Raw genomic sequence first — 24,508 nt, 5'->3', positions numbered from 1 at the left:
CGTTATTAAGTTGCAAATGTGATATCCCATATGCTATGTTGGAAATTTTTATATTTTGATTTTTATTGTAATTACCGGATAGAAATAAGGTGTTATAGTAGGCAAGCCTTTCCCCATATATGTCTGTGTTATGAAGGAAGTGAGGTGGAAAATGAGAAGAATTCTTAAAAAATGGCTATTGGGAGAAATGACCATCCTGCCCTCGTCATTTAAGGATTTTTACTAAACATGCCCTAATCATTCTTAACTAGAGATCAACACTCCTAATTTTCCCTTAACTACCAATTAATAAAAGTTGAATATACTTACATAAAATTTAACCAGATTAAAAGCTATACCTAAAAAGGTGAAGATATGAATTCTCACATCTCGGACTTCAACTCCCAAATAACTCCGTGCAAGTAACTTTATATACATTTTTACATTCTTAATTAAGACTATAAAATGAAAAACTGACTTCTAGTACGTTTCTCTCTATGCAATAATAATAATAATAATAATAATAATAATAATAATAATAATAATAATAATAATAATAATAATAATAATAATAATAATAATAATAATAATAATAATATATTTTGGCCCATAAGAAGATTTTTGAAATAGAAGTCACATGATTTGATCATCGGTTAAGTAACCTCTAAAAAAAACCATTGGCTAAGTAATGTGAGCTAAGCAGCAAACAAAAGTAAGGCAAGCAACAAACAAAACAGTGAATCTATGAAACAAAGCAAGCAGCAAAACACCACTAATAATAATTTAATTATAAAAATTAGGTAGCCAAAAAACCCTATCCTTATCACAAAGCATACTAGCATGAAAATAATGATCAACTACCATACTAATCTCTCCTTCCTTTCTTTTTTCTAGAAAAAGAAACGAAAATCTCCCACATATATACAAAATATTACAAATAGATTTAAGTTTGACTCAAAATGTCACCCATTTATCAAACCACATTTATTCAATACAACAATTAAAAGCACAATTTATTGAAATAAAAACAACTAAAATCAGAGTAATAGTCTTGTAGCCGGTGGAATATTTTTTTGGCTTTTCATTTTTCAATTTGAAATTACTTTTGTCCCCACCAATAAACCCTATTACATCGCCACGCTACCTAAACACTCTTTCCTCCACCTCCCCATAAAAAGGCGCCATTCGCTTATTCCTCTTTCTCTTCTATCTCATTTTCAAATCCCTTTTTCAATTTCCATAACAACATTCTCATTTCTAAAACCTTCTCACTCTCTCTTCTCTTCTCCTCTAAAACCCTAACCACCTCCACAATGCTCCCTCACTCCTACACCCTAGATTCCGTTTCCAAATCCCAGGAACTCTTATCCACCATCCAATCCGCCACCTCACCTTCCCAAATAACCTCCCTCTGCACCTCCATTGAAACCTTCCTACACTCTCACTCACCCGATCAATCCCGTCACTTCTTCTCCCTCGCTTTCCCAACCCTAATCTGCAACATCTTCGGCTTCGAAAACCCTCGCGCCGCTTCAACTTCACCTTCACCTTCATCCAACGGTTGGATCAGCAACCCCGAACTCGACAAAACCCTATTCTCTCTCCTCTCCCCTTCCGGCACACTCGCCACCGCTATCTCCGCCGTCGACCGTCTCTCCCTTGTCAAATACCTCTTCCCCACGGAACGTCTACCTCACTGGTCCCGCTCCCTCACCGATAAACACAATCTCTCCGATCTTTGTCCTTCAATCTTCACCTCTTCATCCTCCTCCTCGCAAATTCAACTCAATGTCTTTCAATACTTCTTTTTCTGGTTCGCTTATTACCCTGTCTCCAAGGCTAATTCGATTAACTCCGATCAAGTTTCCGTCAAGACAACCCCCGGAAAATTCAGGTTAGAAAACTGGAAATCTTCCATCCCTGGTTTCTCAGCCTCCAAACAGAACGTCTCAAACAAAAAACCCTACTACGACCTCTACACGCGTCTTCTCTACGCGTATCTCCGTGCAAATGTTCCTACCTCCGATTTAACCTCTCACCAACCCTATCGGAGCTCCATTCTCCATTACGGTTCCAGTCATGACGCAACTGTTGCGGATAGAGCCGAGTTTGTTGTTAACACGCTGATTCATTTCTGGCTTGTTGACAACGATTTCTCGCCGTTCCCTGTCAGTGTTTGTAAAGCTCTTGGAGTTAGTTTTCCGTTTGGAGAAATGCCTCCGACGCCGGGTTTAAGTAAAGTTGTTAAGTTGTTTGTGAGGTATTTGGGTTTGAGTACTGTAACTGCGTTTCGTGAGAATGGAGATTCTGGTTCTAGTTATAGTCCTAGTGTTAGGTGGAGGACTGTGGAGGTTTCTAAGAACAAGGATTTGGGTTATGCTTGTTGGAATCAATGTTTGCAGAGGCCTTTGTATAGGTTTTTGTTGAGGACATTGCTGTTTAGTCCGATGGCTGTGTCGGTTAAGAATGTTTCGGAAGTGTTTTCTATTTGGATTAGATACTTGGAGCCTTGGAATATTAAAGAGGGTAAATTTAAAAAGCTGGATGAAATGAATGGTGAGAAAGTGGAAAATTCTGTGCCTGAAAATGGAAGTGGTGGTGGGTTTACACCGTGTTGGCAGGATTATGTTCTCTCTAATTATTTGTACTATACTTCCTTGGTTATGCATTTTATTGGATTTGCTCACAGGTTTCTTCATAGTGATGTTGAAATTGTAGTCCAGATGGTCGTCAAGGTTTGTTTCTTAACCCTGTTCGATTATGTTTGTTGTGTTTGCAGTTTACTGCCTTACTGCTTTGTGGTTGTTATTTGTCAATGACTAGTTTCTGCTTAGGATATTTTATGGATAGTGTAAGAGAAACTGCAGATGAATAATTTGATTCTCACTAGTTTGTGTGTATGGATTGCTGAAGATTGTCAATCTTTGGAAAAACTTGGGAATGTTGTAACCTGTAACCGTTACAATGTGGTTATCGATGTATATGTCTAATTTATGTCTATACCTTTTCAATGGCAAGCCTTGAAGGGAGTTCATCCTTTAAGGAAAAATTTGAATTTAACCATCACTTAATCGTTTGCTTTTGGTTGATCTCACCTGCACCCCTGATACCACATTACACTGTAGTATACCCTATATGACTTAATAGAAGTCTTGGTAACTCCAACTCTGGATGCAAGAGACACACTGTACTGTTAGTTGACTGAGCATTTTAATCTTTGATAGATTATTTTTAACTTCTGCAAGTCTTTCACGATTAAATATTGGTTTTTGTAGCTTAAAATTAGAAGGAAAATGGACATTATTAGTTCAATAGTTGTACTCATGTACTATATATATTAATTGCTTAAATATGGAAATAGGAGTTTATAGTCCATTGTGTTACAACACAAAATTGGCGTAAAAGATAAGTGTACAAAATGTTATGGATCACTACAACCTGATCTTTGTGGACTTGCGATTCTTAATTTTTAGATGGCTTTATTAATATAATATTTTCAAGGATTTAAACACATTGAAATATTACATTCAGCAAGGATTTTTTTTGCATTTCTGTTCATGTTAGACCTGTTTGGATAAAGTCTGGTTAAAAATGTGCAAATTTTCTGTAACGATTTGATTATGCCTGTCATCTACAAACAGCCTCATGAGGTTTAGCTGAATGGATTTTTCACTTTCTAACCTTCTTTTCCAGGTGTTAGACACATTGACATCATCCAAAGAGCTCATTGACCTCTTGAAGAATATGGATGCCCTTTTCCATTCCAAACAGACTGGCTTGGGCAAACCTATGTTGAATAACTTGTACAGATATGTTCCTATCATCCGTGAACAGCTGCAGGTGGTTTGAATTTCCCTTCTGATTTTTAGATTTTCTGATTCCATTATCTGCTAATTTAGTGATTAGTTTTTGCACCTTAATGAAACTTTTCACCCTAATAGTTGACCCTATACCTATTACTGGTTTTTTTTTTCCTTCCTTTTTTTTGTTGGTCATATATTTTGGTATTTCATGTTTCGAATCTTCGCACTCCTTTAATTAGTTTAAAGTTCATAGCTGGTTTAGGCATAGTATTAAAAGCACATTCTTTCTTTTTAGCATAGTTTAAAATTTCTTTTTTCTTTTGAAAAAAAATCACTTCTACAAGTTTTTATGTAGTGTCTTCAAGCTTTTGAAGATAAACTTGGAATTTGAAATACCAGAAACTGACTTCTAATTATTAATATACTGCTTGTTTCAGGACTGGGAGGATGGTTTATGCGAGACTGGTGTTGATGGTTCATTTTTGCATGATAATTGGAACAAAGATTTGCGATTATTTGCTGATGGGGAAGATGGTGGACAACAGCTCCTTCAGGTCTTACATAATTTTTATGCTATCCTTACAAATTTGTGTTTCAAACTATTGTATAACATAATCAATCAATTGTCTATTAGTTGCCTAACATAACCCTGCTCTTTTATATGGGGACTTGAGACCAGCTATGTGAAGTTTGGTGACATAGCACACATTTGTCACTCTTGCGTCATGTTTCTAGTACAATAATATATGGTATAGGTTGTTATCTTCTCATCCACTTTTTTTCTTCTTCCTGCAGTTGTTTATTTTGCGCGCAGAAGCTGAGTTACAAGCTATATCCGGTGGTAATGTTACACGCAGCCTAAAATGCATAGACTCATTGAAGGAAAAACTAGGGTGTTTATTTGATGGGAGAGCTATAGAGCCATCTTCAATCTCCCCCGAGCGAATTCAGCATCAACAATCCCGTGATGAGATATTCAAGCCTAGAAGGTCTGGCAATCGCATGTATACAGATATTAAATACAAAGGTGACTGGATGAGGCGTCCCATATCCAGTGATGAGATTGCATGGCTTGCAAAAGTGCTTGTCTGGTTGTCTGATTGGTTGAATGAGAATCTTGGATTAAACCAATCAGAGATCAGTCTTAGATTAAATGAAACAAACAACAGTAAGTCAAGCTCCACGTGTTCCTATGTGGAAGTATCAACCGATGTTACCCATATATCCGGTCCTTCAGAGGTCCTGAAGGCTTTTCTCTGCACAATCTGTTCTTGGTTTCTCTTTGTTGGTGCTGCTTGTCTGGGTTTCATGCGAAAAAATGGTCTGAGGGTGAATTTAAGGATTCTAGCTTCTAAGAAAGTTGTAATGGTTTTTGTTTTATATGCTGTTTTCAACTTACTGAAGAAATTATTTTGAGCAATCTATAGCATGTAGGGAAGTGTATACATCAAATATACAAAGTATATAGAGAAATGTAGAAAGTACGTGTAAGGAATTTTGTTACTTTGAAGTTATTATGCCAATTTACAAGTGGTTTTGCATCCAAAATTATGTCAGTTTGGTATTTTGCTTAACTAGAATGCTAGTGAGAAATAGCTAGCTGCACTTTGTCTTTGCTCAGTTATTTAAAATGTGCACACTCATTAGGTTTTTGTAGCGGTGGACAGAAACCCGTTCTCCCGGGTTTCTTTGTTGGAGGTTGATCAAATGTTACTTCCGATTGGATAAGCTGTTCGAGCCATATCTCTTAGGAAGAAATGGATATTTAATTTCTTCCAAATTGAATATTCTAAATCTTATGCACCCATTTCGACTAATCATCTATTGATTATGTCAATTTTTATTTCACACTAGCTAATTCTTTCAAGTTAATCTTCGACTTACCCATGTAAAGCTATTCATGGAACACCCTTTCCAACTGATTCCAATTACATATAGAATTTGGGGGTAAGGTGGCGAATCATGGGAAGACATTCTTGGTCAAGGAACTAGGAAAGTATTTCATCTTCAAGTTTTTGTTATTGGCCAAATCTCCTTCCTCTAATTGATATCGGGCGATATGCTCAACAGTGGATTCATTTGTATCGCCTTCAAACTTTTATAAACTTGGGATTTTTTCAACTCCTAGAAAGTTCAGTTTGCAAAACATACTCAGACAAAGCAGAAAAAATTAGGCCTATGAAGACTAACAATAAGGAAATTTTGGGCTAAGATCTATTCAATCACATTTGATATATTATTTTGCCCCCTAAAATTATTCTGTTGGACATTTCTAACTAGTTGATCTACATCCTGGTTCTTATTAACCAACACTAGTTCTAGGCCATTTCTACCTAAGTCCCCTTTGACAACCCTGGGTATGGGTTGTTCGACTTGTTGGGGCGTAAGTTGTAGTTGCCCTTGATTCTCAGGAATCCCTTCATTATTTGGCACTCCTGGATTTTAACCGGCCTATCATTTTAGATTTGAGGGATCGGTCAAATAGGCGTTTGGGGAGCCCAAAAAAATCAGCAATTTGACTCATTTGATTAGCCATTTGTTGGTATTATGGTTTGTGTTTTGGATCAAAGGATTAAGCACAGTACCAATTTGTTGCGTAAGTATGTTCACCATATCATGGTTACTTTCATCCATTTTTTGCCTCACAGATAAAAGGGAACTAGTAGTTAAGGATGACATAACTTGAGGGATATATCCTAACGCTCCTTGAGTTTGGGCCGTTCGACTAGGATTGCTTATAGAAAATCTTAAGGCTAAGCATGGATTAAGGAGAGACACAAAAACCATTGCATTATATGCATATCTAGATGCACTAGTTTGTAGGCCTGTCATCATTAGAGCTGGCATGCCATATGGGTATTCCCTACTACCATGGGTAGCGTGAAATGTGGGAGAGAAAAAGGTCTAGGGTCTCCTGTAACAGTTTATGTGACTCTGGGGGTATTTGGAATACTTGTTACTTGAGATTGGGGAATCGCCACTTCTGGTAATGTCGTCGAAACTAACATTTGATTGACGAAAGAGTGATTAATCTGACGGTTGTTGAAGTATCTGCACCATCAACTGTTGATTCGTGTTGAAATTATTTTGGAGTACTTTTTAATTATCGTTTCCACATGAATTGATGAGATATTACCACCGTTCTACAGTTTATAGTGTCATGAGTTAGAGTTTACTTTAGGTTTGGTTTTGTCAAAGTTCATTCATAAATTTTTAGTAGCAAAGAGTAAATTTCAAAAAGTTTTAAGGATGTAAAAACGTATCAAGACTTGATTTCATCAACCTAATTTGGATGTCTCCCAATAATCATGCATATGAACTCATTACTAATCAGTATTATCATGTATCGTTCGTCTATATCGTTCATAAGGGTGGCAAACAGGCATGCCCACCTCATTTAGGTCCGTCCTGCAAAAGCCCGCAAGAAAACGATGTGGATGGTCATAGTTAAGGGTGCGGGCCTAAAACCTTGGCCCTCCCCACAAAAAAGTGAGGGCGAGGCGGACTAAACCCGCGGGCACTGCACTTTTTAAGCCTAAAAATACAAAATTTATGTTAATGCACGTGCCCACAAAAGCCCGCATAAAAAACAGAGCGGGCGGTCACACTTGAGGGTGAGGGCCTAAAACCTTGGTCGGACCCGTTTTTCCACCCCCATTCGTCCGTTGTCCGAAACGATATAACAAGTTTTACCGTATTGTTCAACAAATGATTTCTCAACCGATTAAACAACACAAATAACATTTATAAACCGATACAAAGTGAATATCAAACACTAGTTCCATGTCTAGACTTAGTCTTTAATAGATGATAAAGTTAGGTCAAGGTACAAAAGTTGTATTTCACAAACATTTAAACCATAAATATTCAAGAAAAGCAAAAATTACCATTTATATTGATTAATAAGTTGTTCATACACAATAATCCAAAGGAAAATATACAAAGGAAAGGAAAATCACGTCTTGTCTTGATACAAAAGAGTATTTAGCTACCCATCACCATAGTAGCTTGCACAAGAAGTAAGCAACAAAGCTTAGTAAGCATCAATCTTTAATGGATCAAAGATTTAAGCTTATAAACTTTGTTTTTGAGTAAGAAATGGATGAAAATTGATTTTTGCTTCCAGAGGGAGGTTTAAGATCAAATGGAAATAGATGGATCATCCCAAAATATCTGAAAAAGTGATTTTATACAAGTTCAAAAAGTGTAATCTCGCTAAGAGAGATAAAGTTCGCCAAGCGAGCATGCGAGAAAAAGAATTCCACTCAGTGGACTTCGCTAAGCCTGCCAAGGGACACAAAAAAAGGGCATAATGCACTAGAAAATGCGCTTAGCGAGCTTGACATTAAAATTCTTCATTTTTTTTGACTTTTCATTGATCCAAAGTCTTCTTTAAGCCTCATCCAAGTTCCCATTAATGCCAAAAGTCAAGAATCCTACAAATTTAAGCATAAAAGTTAGTTATACACATATTTACATACTAAAACACAAACTTACTATTTTTGAGCTACTTTCAATGCAAACTGGAATAAATACTAGAGTTTGAGTTGTTAAGAACCACAAATATATACACAATTTGGTCCCTAACAATTCGCTTGGTTGTTCTTTTGTATCTAGAGCGTAATTATGGGGAAGGGAAGTACTTTTTGGACGTGTCATCTCAACAAGAGTTTTACCACTCCTGAGACGCATACACACTCGGACATTGAAAACATTTCATGTATGAAGAACCCAATAAGCGTTAAAAGCACAAAACATTTTTCTATAAAAAAATTAAGTTTTTTGCACAAAAGGGTCCAACCGGATGTACCAATTTTTTTATTGGTGTTTTTAGTAATTCAAATCACAAGTTTTAGTTCTTTTAAGTGATTAAACTCGAAAAGTCATATGTTTAATTTAGGTAGGAAGTTTGAGAAATGTATATTTGTGCTTGAATATTTAACATTTGAATGTTGGTAAATTGGATAAAAGTTCCAATAGAGAACAATGCAGAATTGTTTAAAGAAACAAAGAAGACAATAAAAGTGAAATAAAATACTTTGATTAAGAAATTAGAAAAAGGGATGCAAATTCATACATATTTCCTCACAAACTCTTTTCTCTCTATGACTTGGATATTTGAGTTCTATAAGGAATGCGGTTAAAATTTGCGAACTTTTATTACATAACAAATCGACTTATATACTACATACATCAATAATCATCGATAACGGATACTTCCCTAGGACTTGACACGTATCTTACTATGTGGGTTATGTCTTTGATTTGCTTCCACGTGTCTTCAGTTCTTGAACTGATGCAAACTGTTAAAAATGTTGATAATTGCCTCTAAACTTCCTGGTTGTCCCTGACGATAATATTTTCGAGCCTTCTAGTTGTCCCTGCTGAAAGTTAATATGTTTCCCGTCGAATATGCCAAATCACTGCAACTCTTTTGAGACTCTGAACATGTTTTTGAAGAGAGAGTGATCCTAAACTTGTGGATTTGTTTATGAGACTCCTCCAACCTAGATGTGGTGGGTCTCTAGGTCATCTAACCCTTGGACTCAAAAATACACCAAGTCCCAAAACACCTGATAGGCGAGTCAAACTCACCGCCTTAATTGAAATGATAAATATATCGAAAATTATAACCTGGTCATTTTGTACTTAGCATTTTCACACATTTTCTTACACTTTCATGTCGAGAATTGAATTTAAATTCTCAAGCTAACAGTTTCCCAATCATTTTGGTCAAGAAAAAGAATACTGGTGTAACACTTCATACCATAGCAACGGTGCTATGACGCCTTATGAAGTTGCATGCGAACAAGAAACGCAGGCGTGTGGAATTTAACATTGGTGATCAAGTCCTTGTTAAACTGCAACATTATCATCAATCCTCGGTTGCTCTCCGTAAGACCCAAAAACTAGGGATGTACTACTTTGGCCCATTTCCAGTCATTCCCAAGAGAGGCTATGTTGCTTATAAGCTACAACGTCCTCTTACGGTGAATATTCACCCGATTTTTTACGCATAAAATTGAAGGCCTTCCACAAACCTGTTACTGTTTTGTATTTTCTGTTGCCATTAACTACTTCTGAATTGAGTCCGATAATACAACCAAAAGGTGTCTTGGACTCTAGGGTCATTTTTCAGCACTCAACTCCGGTTCCCCTGGTGCTTGTTAAATGGGTGGGCATGAATGTTCAGACAGCAACATGGGAAGACAGTGCAGAGATAGCCTTCACTTACCCAAACCTTAATCTTGAGAACAACATTTTTGTTATTGGGGGAATATTGCAATTTGTTGATGTTCTAATAGATTCTTCTTATCAAACTCAAAATCACATGTCTATCCAAAAGCTGCTACATGCAAAACTCAAAACCGTTCTCTAAATATAAATTCATTTAAATAAACCTCTAAATATAAATATACATAAATAAACATCATCGGATAATAAATTCTTGTTGTACGAAGTCATTGGTTTCTGAGCACTTTGGGGTCACTTATATCCATCTACCATGACCATCTTGGACCAAAAGAATGAATAGAAGTGCATGACCCTCTTACAATATACAACCGTCACACTAATTATATTACTTTTTTTTTTAATAAGAATGGAATAAATAGTTATGATAATATTTAAGGAGGGATAACATTGAAAAAAAAATTAAAAAATTAAAACTAAATGAAACATGGTTTATTACTAGCCCCTACCCCCACAAGATGTTCATGTCTAAATTCACCCCTGTTTATTTATGACTAAAATCAATACACGTAGTCCATTAATCAAATTATTAACACAAGAAAGGCTCTAACCGGTCACTTGGTGTTGAAATCTACAACTAACGGGTGGTTGGGTTTCCATTCTCATGAAGGGTAGATACATACATATGCATGGACTCACCTACATTCCACTATATATATATATATATACACATGTTTTCTCATTCTTGTAAAAACTTCTTCTCTTGACTGAGTAACCTTCACTATACTATCTCTCTTACTCTTAACTCTTAACAACACCAAAAAAACAAAGCCTCATTGTAATGGCACCCTGCAGAAAAAAAGATGGACCAACTAAGAAAACAATGAATAGAGGAGCATGGACCCCGGAGGAAGATCAAAAGCTAGCTCATTGCATTCAAACTCATGGTGCCAAGAAATGGAAAACTGTTTCGGCCAAATCAGGTAATAATAGTAATAATAAGACACAAGTAACAAAGAAATTGTAACTTGAAACTAAAGTAAGTGTTGCATTTTTTTTTTGCAGGTTTGAATAGGTGTGGAAAGAGTTGTAGGTTAAGATGGCTGAACTATCTTAGACCCAATATCAAGAGAGGGAACATTTCAGATGATGAAGAGGATTTGATTCTTAGGCTTCACAAACTTCTAGGAAACAGGTTTGTCATACATAAACAAAACACTAACACAGACACTAGACACGATACACTCTGAAGATTCTAGTCAGACACAACTTTAATCTGAAGTATAGCACTACGTGTCATAATCAATATCATATGTTTTGGTGATGGAATTTTTGGTATGTGAAGGTGGTCTTTGATAGCTGGGAGGCTTCCGGGACGAACTGACAATGAAATTAAGAACTATTGGAATTCTCATTTGTGCAAAAAAGCCACTCACATTGAGGAAAAACCAGAAACTTCCACAACACAAGAAACTATAATTCAAGACAATATTTTTGGGGATAGTGTTGTATTAGAGAATAAAGATTCAATTAATGGAAGTGTTGATTCTGATGTTCTCTTTGATGTGAATGAATTCTTAGACTTTTCCATTGATGAACCATATGAGTTTGATTGGGTGAATAAACTCTTGGAATTTGAGCAGATTCAGTTGCCTGAGAACACAAATATCTGAGTGAGCATTGTTGTGGATAAGTAGCTCCAGTGAAGTATAATGTGGAAAACAAGTTGTTCTATTCTGCTTCTAAGCACATGTTTGGATTAACTGTGATCTAATCTAGTGCAAAATCACAGTTAAATCGGAATTTCTGCAAATGTTGTCATGATCTCAAAGTAGGAGGTTTATTTTAGTTAGTTTTTGTAACTTCCATTGTTGTTATTGTTAAAGTAAATATGTAGTGAATTGTGTCATTAGTTGTTTATGTTGTATTACTTGTTATCAGAATATATAAAATAATCTATTTCATTTTAAAGAAACACTCTTTTTTTGTTGGCAGTAGTACTTGAATTAGAGACAGATTTTCATTTAATGAGGCAACAAAGGGTTATATAATGGTGTATGGTCAATTTATGGCAAAATTTTAAGAGTTTTTTTTGTATTAAAAATTGTAAGGGTTTCGCAATATGTTCACTAAAGTTAACAAAACATGTGCGGTGGCAAGAAAATGATCAGTGATCATAAATATGAACAGATCTTGCACCATAGAATTGACAGTTGAGTGAAGAAATTAGTAGTGAAATTGATTGAAAGCAACTAAGTTTTTTACTCATTCATGCATCGAATTTTTTACACAGATACAATAACTATGAACTCAGCAAGATATTTCCTTCTATTGTTTGTAGTTGTATGAAAGAGACAATACAGAGTTCAAGGATTTAATGGTTTGAAAAAGAACTAAAATAAAAGAGCATTCAAAAATATTAACCATATTTCTAATCAAACAAATTTTTAATGTATGAGTCCAGCCACTAAGCAATAAAAGGCTGCTAGAGTCTTGCATGCTACCCATCTATATTTGCAGGGTTCAAATCTGGTTTAGCCTGTTGAACCATATTGAATGTAAAATCATGTGAAACAGATCATATTTCATTGGTTTTGGGTTCCAAAGAAAATGCTTCTGTACCATCTTCACGTTAGTTTGCATTGCAAGGTATTTTTTCATAGGGATGGACATCAAAATTTCCTTTAGCCTCGGAATATCCTTCTCAGCCACTACCACAGAAAAAGCACTCCAGTCGAGAAATTCACTAAGTGGAAGAACAAAATTATCTGCAATGATCACAGGAACACATTCGTAATATATGGCTTCAACTATCCTAGGGCTATTAACTTCGAAGCCCATTGGACACAAACAATATTTACTTGATTTCATGTGTTGAATATAAGTCATCTTTTTGGAGATTCTCAAAGGTAGATGCTTGTAGATTTTCATGTCTTCATCTTTTTCACCACCCCAGTACTTAAGAAGAGTGGGACGCACTCTACCGTGCATGCCTCCCGCAAAGAAGGCAAGGATTGGACGTAATGACACTCTATTCCCACCAAGATATCTCTGAGGTCTTCTTGGTGCTCGAATGGTAGTTTCTGGAAGGGAAACATCTCTTCCTGCAATGAAGATTTTTTCAGACACATCAGCATTACATAGAGCTTTTATGGTGTTTCCGGCTAGTTCTCCATGTTCAGCCACAGTGTAAGGACCCTGGAAATGTGAGTTTCAAACAGGAGACATCAAACAAAAACGAAGACTTCAATACACAATAAAAAAATGAAATTTATCAGGTTCCGATATAATAGGAATGAATAGATTATGCTGCAAAAGGGAAATATGTTAGTCAATACGTTATCAACCATTCTTTAACTATGAATTGACCAATAACCTTTGTGGGCATCACATATATATAAAAAAGAGATGTCTTTGAAAACTTCAAGAAAAACGAGTTTTTCACTGTGCAGTAATCATTGAAAAAAAGTGTGATAGCCCACAGGAAAACAAGTGAAAGATGTTGCATACCTCCATACTCAACATGATAGGGCTTTGCATTATTGCAAATTTCAAGGTAATAGACGACTATCAACTGTTGAAGGGAAATTGAAATTTATGAAAGAGAATTAACTATTTGCAAGAGTAATTGAAATACATTGGGAGATTAAGCATGAACTTTTTTCTTTGCCGTGACGGGGAGATATATGGCACTATGTTATCCTATTAGTATTATCTGCAGCAGCATCAGCACCATCGTTGTTTATTATATGGGTGCATTTTTATGGATCAAGGCCATTTTAAATTTATTTTTGCTAAATAAACTCACTTTCATTTTTCATCTAATCAATGAAAAGCATGGATGGAAGCACGGAAATATAAGAATTTAAAATCCAAATAATCTCAAACAATTATCAATCTTAGAAAAATCAAATCATCATGATTCAACCAATTCAATGGAAAAGACACCTACCCAATCATGGCAAGCAACAAGGAAATGGTCTGACCCATGTGTGCGATTCCAAAAGGGGTATTTTGCAGCAATCTTGTTTACATAATCCCTAAGAAAGAGTGATAATGGTTTCATATTATGTGACTCGGGCACATAGAGTGCCCGCGCCATTTGGTGTACACTGTAAGGGAGATAAAATAAGTGCGCCCTCTCAGGATCCTTGGTAACAAATTGATTGTTTCCCTCCATTAACTTCATAAACCATCCTTCTGAAGCATAGATTCCCTTAAGGTGAGGGTTGTGAAAAACAGGCCTTGCCCCATCACGATATATATAAACTTTAAGTATTGTTTCCATCAATTCATAGCTCCTGAAATTGAAGGACGATATTATTTCAATATACTTTAAACATGGTAAATGCAACTCACAAACCAAAGTTGCAGTCAAATCCAAAACATTATCAGCAATATTCAGCAGATTGCAGCCCACAGGTTACACAACACAATCAGCCCCCCAAGTTTTCAACTTCATCTCTTTAAAATCTAGAATACTTGGGGAAGATGATTATAGAAAACAATGAAGAAACTGGATCCAACCAGTTCAAATCTGTTTTCCAAGATACTAAAATTCTATACAGCAACAAAACTACAATATTTACTAGGTAAAAGGACATTGACCATAGTCGTTAATATGACTGCAGAAAAACCATTTTTCCAACTTTACATTGAAACTATCCATCATTACTAGTAACAAAAGTTAGGTTGGTTGAGTGGTTCTTTGACAAGGTAGTAGACCAACACCAAGTAGTCCAAAGTTAAAGCCTTCTTGCCTAAGTCTTCAGATTCTGAGATGAATGTTTGCCTTGTATATGCCGTTCCATGCTCAAAAAGCTTATACATAAAAGAGTTTAGAGGTGTGATATTAGAAAGCTAACTTTAGCATGAGGTAAGTGGATTTATGCATATCCCAATCCCATGCTTCAAACTTAAAAGGCTCTTGCTTCAGGGATAGGGTTAGAGATGTAACATAAAATCATTCATGTGCCATCACTTAAAAGATCAAACTTGAGGTTGAGGTTGTTGGTTCAAAACACTAATTTTAGTCAAGTGGTCTCCTAACATAGATAAATAAATATTCAAAGAAAGAGGGGCTTTATGTAAATTGTAATACTGCTACTATGTTTTTTTTGTTGCTTTGGTTGAATAATTTAATGAATGGCGGTTATTAGCACAAAAAACAAATCATCAGCCGACATTAAGAAAAATATAATGAGTTCTATGGGTATAAGAAAGGACTACCCTCCCCTCCACAACAAAACTTACCATCACATTTGTTCAAGCATGTGCGGTATAGATTGGACTATACAGTCTTATTCTAGATTAGATTATCTTATTCTAGATTAGAATAGGAATAACTCTTAACGTAGTTTATATTATCTTATTCAAGATTCGAATAGGAATAATTCTTCCGGGTGCCCGATTTTATTGGGCCTAATATCTCTTTCCTTTTTTCTTCAACAATCCTCAACAAAAAAAATCAAAGAAGTCAATAACCACCCCCTAAAACCATAACTCTATTCAGCAACAAAACCATGAATAAGAAGTATGCACAATTTTAAAATAAACAAACAAGAGTACCTTTTGAAAACAGAAATATTGGTAAATAAAGGAGCATAAAGATTAGGATCTTCATTCACTAAAGGAGCATGTTCAATCTCTTTCTTTGCATACACAAGGGCCTCAGTAGGTGACAGCAACCTAATGTCCTTCTGCCATATAAATTTCCAGAAAAACATCAGTAATGCCTCAACACATCATATATAATTAAACAAACCAAAGAACCAAGTTCAAAATCTAACCAACTTCTACCTGCTTACCCAAAGGAACATGTCCACGAGGCGACGACGCGGTAACTGTCGTACTACTAAGATTTATATTCTTCTTTCTTTGTGATTGAATATCTACAACACTGTCATGCTCAACTGATACTGATTGAACAGACTTGTTCAACGAATTAGGCGAAACAACGGACTGAGAAAGAGTGAGGTGAACCTGTTGAACTATCTCCCCTTTAACAAACTCATTCGACTGTACAGTGCTATTGGAGGGCGACGAATCGGTTACATAATCATGTACAAAAAACTGAAACAGAAATCCAGTTACGGTAAAAACAGCCGCGAGAATAAGCAATTTTCTCCGATCAATCCTGTGCCCGAAAATTCGCCACGATAACTCCCTCATTAGAATCAAAACAGTTCGGTGAAAAACATTCTTCATATCAAATCTCAATCATATCGCATGGAACGATAAAGTATTAACCATAACCTGAGCATGTGATTCTATAAAGCTCTCATTGTTTCTCGCGTGAATCGGAAGGAGGATGCATGGAGTGAAGTAATTAGGAGCCTGGTTGAGATGATGGATCTGAGTAGGGTAAACGGCGAGGTTGACGGTAACGGTTATGGTGGGAAGAGGAAAGTGTTGGTGTTCGGTAACGGTGCCCGGAAGTCATGTCCCCACTCTTTTATAAAGATAAAGAAACACGGCAACAAAATAATCAATTTAAGTTATTTCTGAATATAGAGTTTTTTATTCTACACTAACCACTCATCAGTATTCTGTTAAATTATATTTAAATTTAAAAATATTTTAATAATTCAATAATTTTTTATAATTTACAATTTTAATATTCATTACACTTTTTTTTTTTTGATCACCAATATTCATTACACTTTTATATATATATATATATATATATATATATATATATATATATATATATATATATATATATAGAAAAAGGATATGCACTGAGAGTGTAAAGTTTTTTTACACTGTCAACCAATCACAATCATGTATCCAATTAAAACACAATTTTAATTAAAAAAAACTAATATGACATGGAAAGTGTAAGAATTTTGATTGGTTGTATGTGTAAAATTTGTTTACACTATCAGTGCACTACCTTTAAACTCATATATATATATATATATATATATATATATATATATATATATATATATATATGAGTTAAAAGGTAGTGCACTGACAGTGTAAAATAATTTTACACTGACAGTGTAAAATAATTTTACACTGTCATCCAATAGAAAATTATAAATATGCCACGTCATTAAGTTTTTTTTAAATATAAAAATGGTTTAATTGGATACATGGGTACTGATTGATTGACAGTGTAACAATATTTTACACTGTTAGTGCATCACCCCTTCTCTCTCTATATATATATATATGTGTGTGTGTGTGTGAGAGAGAGAGAAATTAATTGAAATATCAAGTTAGTTTCACAATTTTACACAATCATTAATTAAAATTAATTTTTTTAAATTATTGGTGTAAAATTGTTAAATTGACATTATATTTCAATTAATCTTATATATATATATATATATATATATATATATATATATATATATATATATATATATATATATATATATATATATATATATATTACAAAAACAAACTACACTTTTTATAATTTATATATTATTAATTTAATAATTTAATTTTCACCTTTTTAAATTCTATTTTTTACTTAATTCATATGTTTTTAATAAAAAAAATATTTAATTCTCAGTATAAAAATCTATAATTTAATATATAAAAAAATATGTTTTACATTTTAAATTTTTATATTTAAATTTAAGTGAAAAAAGAGTATACACTAAACTAATCAGAGACAGTATTTAATCAAGTCAAATTTTTAATTTAAAATACTAATATATGAAATGTTATAATGTTATAATTCTATTAAATGATAGTATAATATTAATTTACACTTACATTGCACTACCTTTAACATCTAAATATAACAATATAATTTTAAAAAATGTATTCTCCTTAACAATTATAATTTTATATATAACAAAAATAAATAAAGTGTACATTATAAAATTTTAGACATAAAAAATGTCATTATATAAAAATATTGTACTTATTTAAGGTCAAAAATACTACATATATTATTTAGAGTTTAAAGGTAGTGTACTGACAGTGTAAATAAACTTTACACATACATTCAATCAAAATCCTTACACTTATCACGTCATATTAGTTTTTTGAAATTAAAATTGTGTTTTAATTGGATACATGGTTGTGATTGATTGACAGTTTAAAAATATTTTACATTGTCAGTGCATATCCCTTTTTCTCTATTCTTTAAAATAATATATTTTAGAATAATAATATATAATATAAAAGAATTAAAAAATAAAAATGCACTTTTAGTATAATATAAATTAAAATTCCACGGTATGTCCTTATAAAAAACATTTATAATTTAAATAATATATTCTATAGTAATAATTTATAATTAAGAGGAATTAAAAAATAAAAAATACATTTTTTATTTTTAATATGAATAAAAATATCTACACTATTTTTTATTCGTATTTAATATATATTTTTAATTCTATTTGTATATAATATTTATAAATAAATAAATAAAATAATGTTTGGTTTTAAATTATTATAACTTAATAAATTAATTTTATCATTTTTATTATATTAGCTTTTAAAAGTGATAGAGTTAATATAATTTATTAATTTTTTAAAAAACTTTAGTATTCGATTTTGCAATCGACAACTCAATAGGATCAAATTCATCGTCTATTTGTGAAGTCTCATAAAAAAAATTCGCACTCTGATTTCCATAAGGACCCTAGTAATTTAGAGCTCCTAAGAGCATCTCCAATGGTGCAACCCATTTTTGGGTTCTTTATGGGTCCCACTAGCCACATCATCTTAAAATAATTTTTATAATTTTTATTTTAATTGTATAATTCTAAAAAGTTATTATTGGGCCCACAACTTTACCTCATAAACTAATTTGATTGGGTACCACAATTTTTTCATAGTTGCATTGCAATGCAATGGTACTATGATGTGGCATGTCTAGGTGGAGAACTTATTAGAAGGAACTACCATTGGAGATGGTCTAACGAGAGGTCATGACGCTTTGTCAAGTATTGTTTTCATAAGAAATTAAATTCGGACCAAGTATTATTTTCAACAGAAATCAAACTCGATATTTTTTTAATCTTCGTGTCTTAGCAGAAACTCATTTACCACTAGAGTTCAAATGTTTGATTAACACATAAATTATTTTTCTTCTCTAAATACATAGTGATAATTTAGTTTCTAAATACTAAAAATATTAATTATACATTATTAGTTTAGAAATATTATAATTTTTAAAAGTTATAAAATCAATATGTCTCATTGCTAAAAATGATATTTTTGTTCTCAAAATAAGTAGTAATTTTTTATTTTTAAATAATTAAAATATTGATTATAATTATTTGGGATATTTTCTTAACTTATTCAAATAAAAATATTTTATATTACTTTCAGTTATTTTTGTCATTTTTAAGATATAAATATTTAAATGTATTGACCAAAGCAAACTACACTTGTCTTATCTGACATTCTCATAAAATTTATTAATCATCATAAGGACGGTTTATGTTACAGTTCGTGGGAAAAATTGAGCTGAACCGAACCAAATCATAATAAAAATTCATTCGTTGTTTCAATTTACTAAGAATTAAATTGAACCAAAATTATTAGTTTGGTATACTATTTCAAAATTAAGAATTGTACCGAACTGCTAGAAGACAATTTTTCTCAAACCGAATTGTTTATCAAAGAACTGAATCGTTAAGCTATTTTTCAATTTAAAAAAAAAAACTTATTTTAAGCATTTTTTATTTTCAATTTTGTTCTGTTCGGATTTGGTTCGATTCTAGAACTGTGCATAATAGTTTGATTCACTAACCAAAAATAATAGTTTGGTTCATTTAACTTCATTTCAATTTGATTTGGCAGTTCGTTTCAGTTCTTAAATATTTTATTTTTAAGAATCCTAATCCTAACAAAGATCCTAAGTATTTACTTTATTTTAAAAATATAATGTATCAATTTAATTCTCACATTTTTAAATTCTACTTTATTTAATTTAAATTTTACTTTTTATAAGCAATATTTAATTTTCACTTTAAAAGTCACCACTTTAATATTAAAAAAATTAATTGTTTTAAACTTCTTTACCATGATAATATAATTTTCAAAAAGTTATTTTCCAAAATTTTTATAATTTTATATATACAACATAGATAAAAAAAATCCTATCTATAAAAAAATATCCTTAAATGTCTTACTTATTTAAAATCCTATATATAAAAAAATATCTTACTTATTTAATGTCATAAATACTTCATATATCATTTAAAATAATATATTTTAGAATAATAATTTATAATTGAAAAGAATTTAAAAATTAAAAAATCACTTTTTAATATAATATAAATAAAAAATCCTACCACATGTCCCTGTAAAAAACACTTTACTTACTTAACATCATAAATATTACATATATCACTTTAGATAATACATTTTATAATAATAATTTATAATTGAGAAGAATTAAAAATATAAAATGCACTTTTTATTTGTAATATGAATAAAAATATTTACACTCCTTTTTATTTAAAAATATATTACTTTGACTCCAAAAAAAAAAAATTTAACCCCTATAAATATTTTAAATTTTATTTTTAGACCTTATATAATAATGTCATTTTTTTTTATCACCACCGGTTCAGTCCGGTTTAGGGTCAGTTCTGGCATCAACTGATTCTAGTCTCCTCCCGATCGCAGTTGCGGTCTAACGCCAATCACCACTAGACCAACAAGTGATTTGTGTAATGTCATGTTTTAGTTCATATAAAATTATTTTTGTACGAAGTTTTAGTCCTGTTATATAAATTAAAATTACGGGCATAAATAATTTTGTAATGACTAAAACATGAGTACACGACCTTTTCTTATAGGAATTAAAAATCAAATTTATTAATTAAACATATTTAACTCTTATTTAATTTGTATATAATATTTATATCTTATTTTATTTGTATATAATATTAATAAATAAATAGTTAAAATAATCTTTGATTCTAAATTATTATAACTCGAGAATTTAATTTATAATGTTTTTATAATATTAGCTTTTAAAAGATATAATTTCTTAAAAATGGAAGAATCAATACAATTGTTTAATTTTTAAGAATTTGTGTGTTTGATATGCTATAAAAGAATAGAGGGGACAACACAACTCTAATTGTTTGAGTTTAATTTTAAAAATGTTTATAAGACTAGACAAAAAATCATGATTAGGAACTAGACAAAAATTATGATTTGTATTTCTCACTAAAATATGGAACAATTTTTTTTGTGCATTGTACAAATTATTTAAAATATAAAAAATACTCTTTTGTTTTTTACTAAAAATATTTTTTCTCCCTCGTTATCCTTTATTAATATTTGCTATACAAAAAATATTCTTTTGTAGAACAAATTACTTAAAATATGAGAATATTCTTTGATTTTCTATTAAAAATATATTTTATATCTCTCATAATCCTCTATTAATATTTATAATGCAAAAATATTATTTTGTTCTTAATACAAGTTATTTAAAATACTGAAATACTCTTTTATTTTCTATTAAAAATATTCTCTATCTCTCTTATAATATTAATATACAAAAATACTCTTTTATCCCTAATACAAGTTATTTAAAATATAAAAAAAATATATTCTTTTATATTTTATTTAAAATATAATTTCTCTCTCACCCTCCTCTATTAATATTTACAAAATTAATATATTTTTTATCTTTTGTACTAATTATTTAATATACTAATAATACTCTCATATTTTATATTAAAAAATATTCTCTCTCTTTCTCCTCTATTAATATTTACATTTATAAGTTTGTTGTAGTAAATTTTATTAGATTTTATTTGTCATATCCATTATTTACCAAACATCATACAAGATAAAAAAAATTATACAGTACTTTAAAGATTTGTATTCTAATGTTTTATCAAGTGCTTACAATTTTGCAATCAAAGACACCGAAAGTAAATCATATTAAAGTGGTGCTAAATCATACGGTAGTATATAAATAAAATTATCTTTATTATTAATAATGAAATAAATCATATGCATAATATCCTAGCAACAACGCAATTTTGTTTGCTGAGGAGCAAATGTAAGTTTTACAATTATCGTATCCGCCAAGATTGGTGGTTTTAAAGATCGTTCAATAATTTTTAAGATTTTAAGTAGAGAATGGTTGTGTATTTGATATGTTGCATGAAATTAAAGGACAAAATAAATGATAGAAGGTAAAATGGAGATTCCGGTGTTAATAGCAAGAAAACTTGCGAGGGGTTGATTTCATTATTACGTATTTATCATTCACATTCATAGGTTAGTAATATGATCATTTACTCACCTATTAATATTACCACATGTTGCTCTTATTCATATATTTTTTCGGTCTAAACACCCTGAGATCAGTGCATTATCCAATAGTCTGATATATCGACTATTAACCAACATAGAGCATTAAGTTCCAACAGCTATAAAGCACCAAGACTCTACATCCATACATGCTACGCTACATGCAAATATTGAACTAAAATTTATCTCTAGGTGTTACTATTAAATAGATGATTATCTTGAATCTAGCAATGACAAGCACCTTTCGATGTTATGTCACACCTTAAAATGAGTTTTAGTTTAAAAAAATTAAAACAAGCATTAAGATTAAAGAGTCATCAATATTAAAGCATGAGTAGAATTACATAGAACGTCGTGACTTATTCAGTACATGTATATAATGACTACATCCAACTCCCAACAGAGAGATTTTAGCTACATTTATTCATTGTTAGTGTAATTGTCGGTAATCCTGCAAAGTTGGTCTTGGAAGTGTATTTGCCATGTCTTTTAAGCAGCGCTTCCACCTTTAAGTTTTCTCTCTTGTTATACTTTAGCAGACCAAGGCAAACCTACTCCAATTTTGTATTACCTCGCTCCACAAAAATTTCCTTTGCAATAAATTGGAAACTCCTACTTATATGCAAATTTCTGGACCTCTCGTTAGGTGCACCGTCCTTGCGCCTAACTCGTGTACCATACTTTGACCTGCTATACTTTCTTCCTCAACAAGCAATGCTTGCATTTCTGCCATGTGTCTGTAGCTGTCTTTCCTCACCTAGCACATCACCCCTTCGATTAACGAGCTAACCTTTGTTTCACCATGAAACTTGCATCAAGTCATCCCATATAGCTTTTTTCTTGTGCTTGGAGCGCCTATAGTAGGCCCATCGATCCTAGTCTTCCATGGTTTTGATCTGGGTTAGTCTTTTCGTGCTAAATCCTGATTTTCCAATCCTTTTCACCTGTTTTTAGTTACTACCTCTGGTCCCATTTATAAGAGAAAATTTGCTTTTTAGATTCATTGAATAATAAATGTATTTGGACTATATCATGGATCAGATAACCAGATACATTGATCTTTCAATGAATCTAAAAAGTCAACTTTATCTTATAAATAGGACCAGAGGGAATATTGTGTACTATAAAATTCAAACATGTGTTTTCTCACTGTTCATATATAAACTAGGAGTTTTTGTATTAATTGCTTGTAAAATAAGTTAATGAGTACTCACGTATTTCACATAAATGTGGCACTTATCAGTTGCCATATGATCATGTTATAAAATGAGGGATCATCAATGACTAGATATCTTACCGTGACCTTCCTGGCATTTTCCCCTGCTCCAAAGGTTATTTTCAATGTTATGTAGCTCTTCACATTTACTGACTCGCTTGAGGAAACCACCAACGATCTTTTAAAGGGCTTAAAGTCCCCCAAATATAGGTGGAACCTCTAAAAGGAATCCTAATAGAGGATGTCAATGGAGCTCTCCGGTTCAATCAAGGCACCTTTTATCTCCCACTCGTCATATTGAACACCAATAACTATGGTGTCATCGTTGTGTTGGTGAATGTCGACGACATCTGTTAATTATCAATTTTGTGATTGGCATTGATTTTAGTAAAACAAATTAGACAACAACATGTTACATAGGTGGTCTTACTTGTAGTAAATATATGTTAGACATAATGTTGAACGAGATGTTCTAACGACTGCAGCTGGTATGACATGTCGAGTAAAATGTCATATGCAAAGATCATCTGACATCTTAACTGTGTGCAAAGTTGGACTTTTTGGAATCTGTATTGATTGTTACATATGGAGAATATTCTGAGAATATTATGCAATCCAACGTTACGCTTAATTTAAGGATAAAAGATTTTATCTGTTTTTAAGATGTATTCATAGTTTCTAAATATGGAGAATATTTAGGAAACTAATGATTGGATAACTATTTTATGGAGAATCTTGTATAGGTTTTTAGCAATCTCCCTGCTGTATTTTGAAGCCCAAATCCAGACCAAATATGTGCTTTATATAGAAGACAACAACCCTAATTGAATAGCATAACTTACGGGGAATAGTTTAGGGTTTGTGAGCTTAATGTGAGCCTCTCTAATATCATTCTTGATAGAAGAGTAGGACTATTTTGAGTTGTAAGTTATGTCATGTGTTGTGAAAAACGATACAAATAACAAAGTATAATAGAGAATTAGAGAGGAGAAGAAGAACACAAGAATTGGTTATAACTACTATTCTTTCACTTTCTCTTAAAACAAGATTATAAGTTTAC

The 24,508-nt window shown here is 32.2% G+C and overlaps 3 protein-coding genes across 3 annotated transcripts; 2 read left to right on the top strand and 1 right to left on the bottom strand.

Moving 5' to 3' along the window:
- Nucleotides 1-1,099: 1,099 nt before the first annotated feature.
- On the top strand, nt 1,100-5,330 carry LOC131637969 (uncharacterized). Its single transcript, XM_058908536.1, has 4 exons — nt 1,100-2,714; nt 3,673-3,819; nt 4,220-4,336; nt 4,578-5,330. The coding sequence occupies exons 1-4, from the start codon at nt 1,293-1,295 to the stop codon at nt 5,196-5,198; spliced, it is 2,307 nt and encodes a 768-aa protein (XP_058764519.1). The 5' UTR covers nt 1,100-1,292; the 3' UTR covers nt 5,199-5,330.
- Nucleotides 5,331-10,730: 5,400 nt separating this feature from the next.
- On the top strand, nt 10,731-11,891 carry LOC131637961 (transcription factor MYB114-like). The gene is made up of 3 exons (XM_058908530.1): nt 10,731-10,957; nt 11,040-11,169; nt 11,320-11,891. Exons 1-3 carry the CDS (start codon nt 10,816-10,818, stop codon nt 11,645-11,647), a joined length of 600 nt encoding a protein of 199 aa, XP_058764513.1. The 5' UTR covers nt 10,731-10,815; the 3' UTR covers nt 11,648-11,891.
- Nucleotides 11,892-12,196: 305 nt separating this feature from the next.
- LOC131637954 (probable glycosyltransferase At5g03795) lies at nt 12,197-16,451 on the bottom strand. The gene is made up of 4 exons (XM_058908522.1): nt 15,774-16,451; nt 15,543-15,673; nt 13,927-14,275; nt 12,197-13,172 (listed from the first exon to the last, which is right to left on the bottom strand). Exons 1-4 carry the CDS (start codon nt 16,179-16,181, stop codon nt 12,498-12,500), a joined length of 1,563 nt encoding a protein of 520 aa, XP_058764505.1. The 5' UTR covers nt 16,182-16,451; the 3' UTR covers nt 12,197-12,497.
- Nucleotides 16,452-24,508: the final 8,057 nt, after the last annotated feature.

This window comes from Vicia villosa, linkage group LG1 (assembly GCF_029867415.1).
Source record: "Vicia villosa cultivar HV-30 ecotype Madison, WI linkage group LG1, Vvil1.0, whole genome shotgun sequence".
Taxonomy (NCBI): Eukaryota; Viridiplantae; Streptophyta; class Magnoliopsida; order Fabales; family Fabaceae; genus Vicia; species Vicia villosa.
The sequence above is the reverse complement of the archived record's forward strand: the minus strand, read 5'-3'. Positions and strand labels throughout refer to the sequence as shown.

Coding starts and splice junctions, on each gene's coding strand:
- LOC131637954 (XM_058908522.1), bottom strand. CDS start 16,181: ATGAAGAATGTTTTTCACCGAACTGTTTTGATTCTAATGAGGGAGTTA. Junction 15,674..15,773: donor ATGTTCCTTTGGGTAAGCAG/GTAGAAGTTGGT, acceptor TTTATATGGCAG/AAGGACATTAGGTTGCTGTC. Junction 13,173..13,926: donor TTGTTGCTTGCCATGATTGG/GTAGGTGTCTTT, acceptor TCACATTTCCAG/GGTCCTTACACTGTGGCTGA.
- LOC131637969 (XM_058908536.1), top strand. CDS start 1,293: ATGCTCCCTCACTCCTACACCCTAGATTCCGTTTCCAAATCCCAGGAA. Junction 2,715..3,672: donor TAGTCCAGATGGTCGTCAAG/GTTTGTTTCTTA, acceptor CTTCTTTTCCAG/GTGTTAGACACATTGACATC. Junction 4,337..4,577: donor GTGGACAACAGCTCCTTCAG/GTCTTACATAAT, acceptor TTCTTCCTGCAG/TTGTTTATTTTGCGCGCAGA.
- LOC131637961 (XM_058908530.1), top strand. CDS start 10,816: ATGGCACCCTGCAGAAAAAAAGATGGACCAACTAAGAAAACAATGAAT. Junction 10,958..11,039: donor AACTGTTTCGGCCAAATCAG/GTAATAATAGTA, acceptor TTTTTTTTGCAG/GTTTGAATAGGTGTGGAAAG. Junction 11,170..11,319: donor CACAAACTTCTAGGAAACAG/GTTTGTCATACA, acceptor TGGTATGTGAAG/GTGGTCTTTGATAGCTGGGA.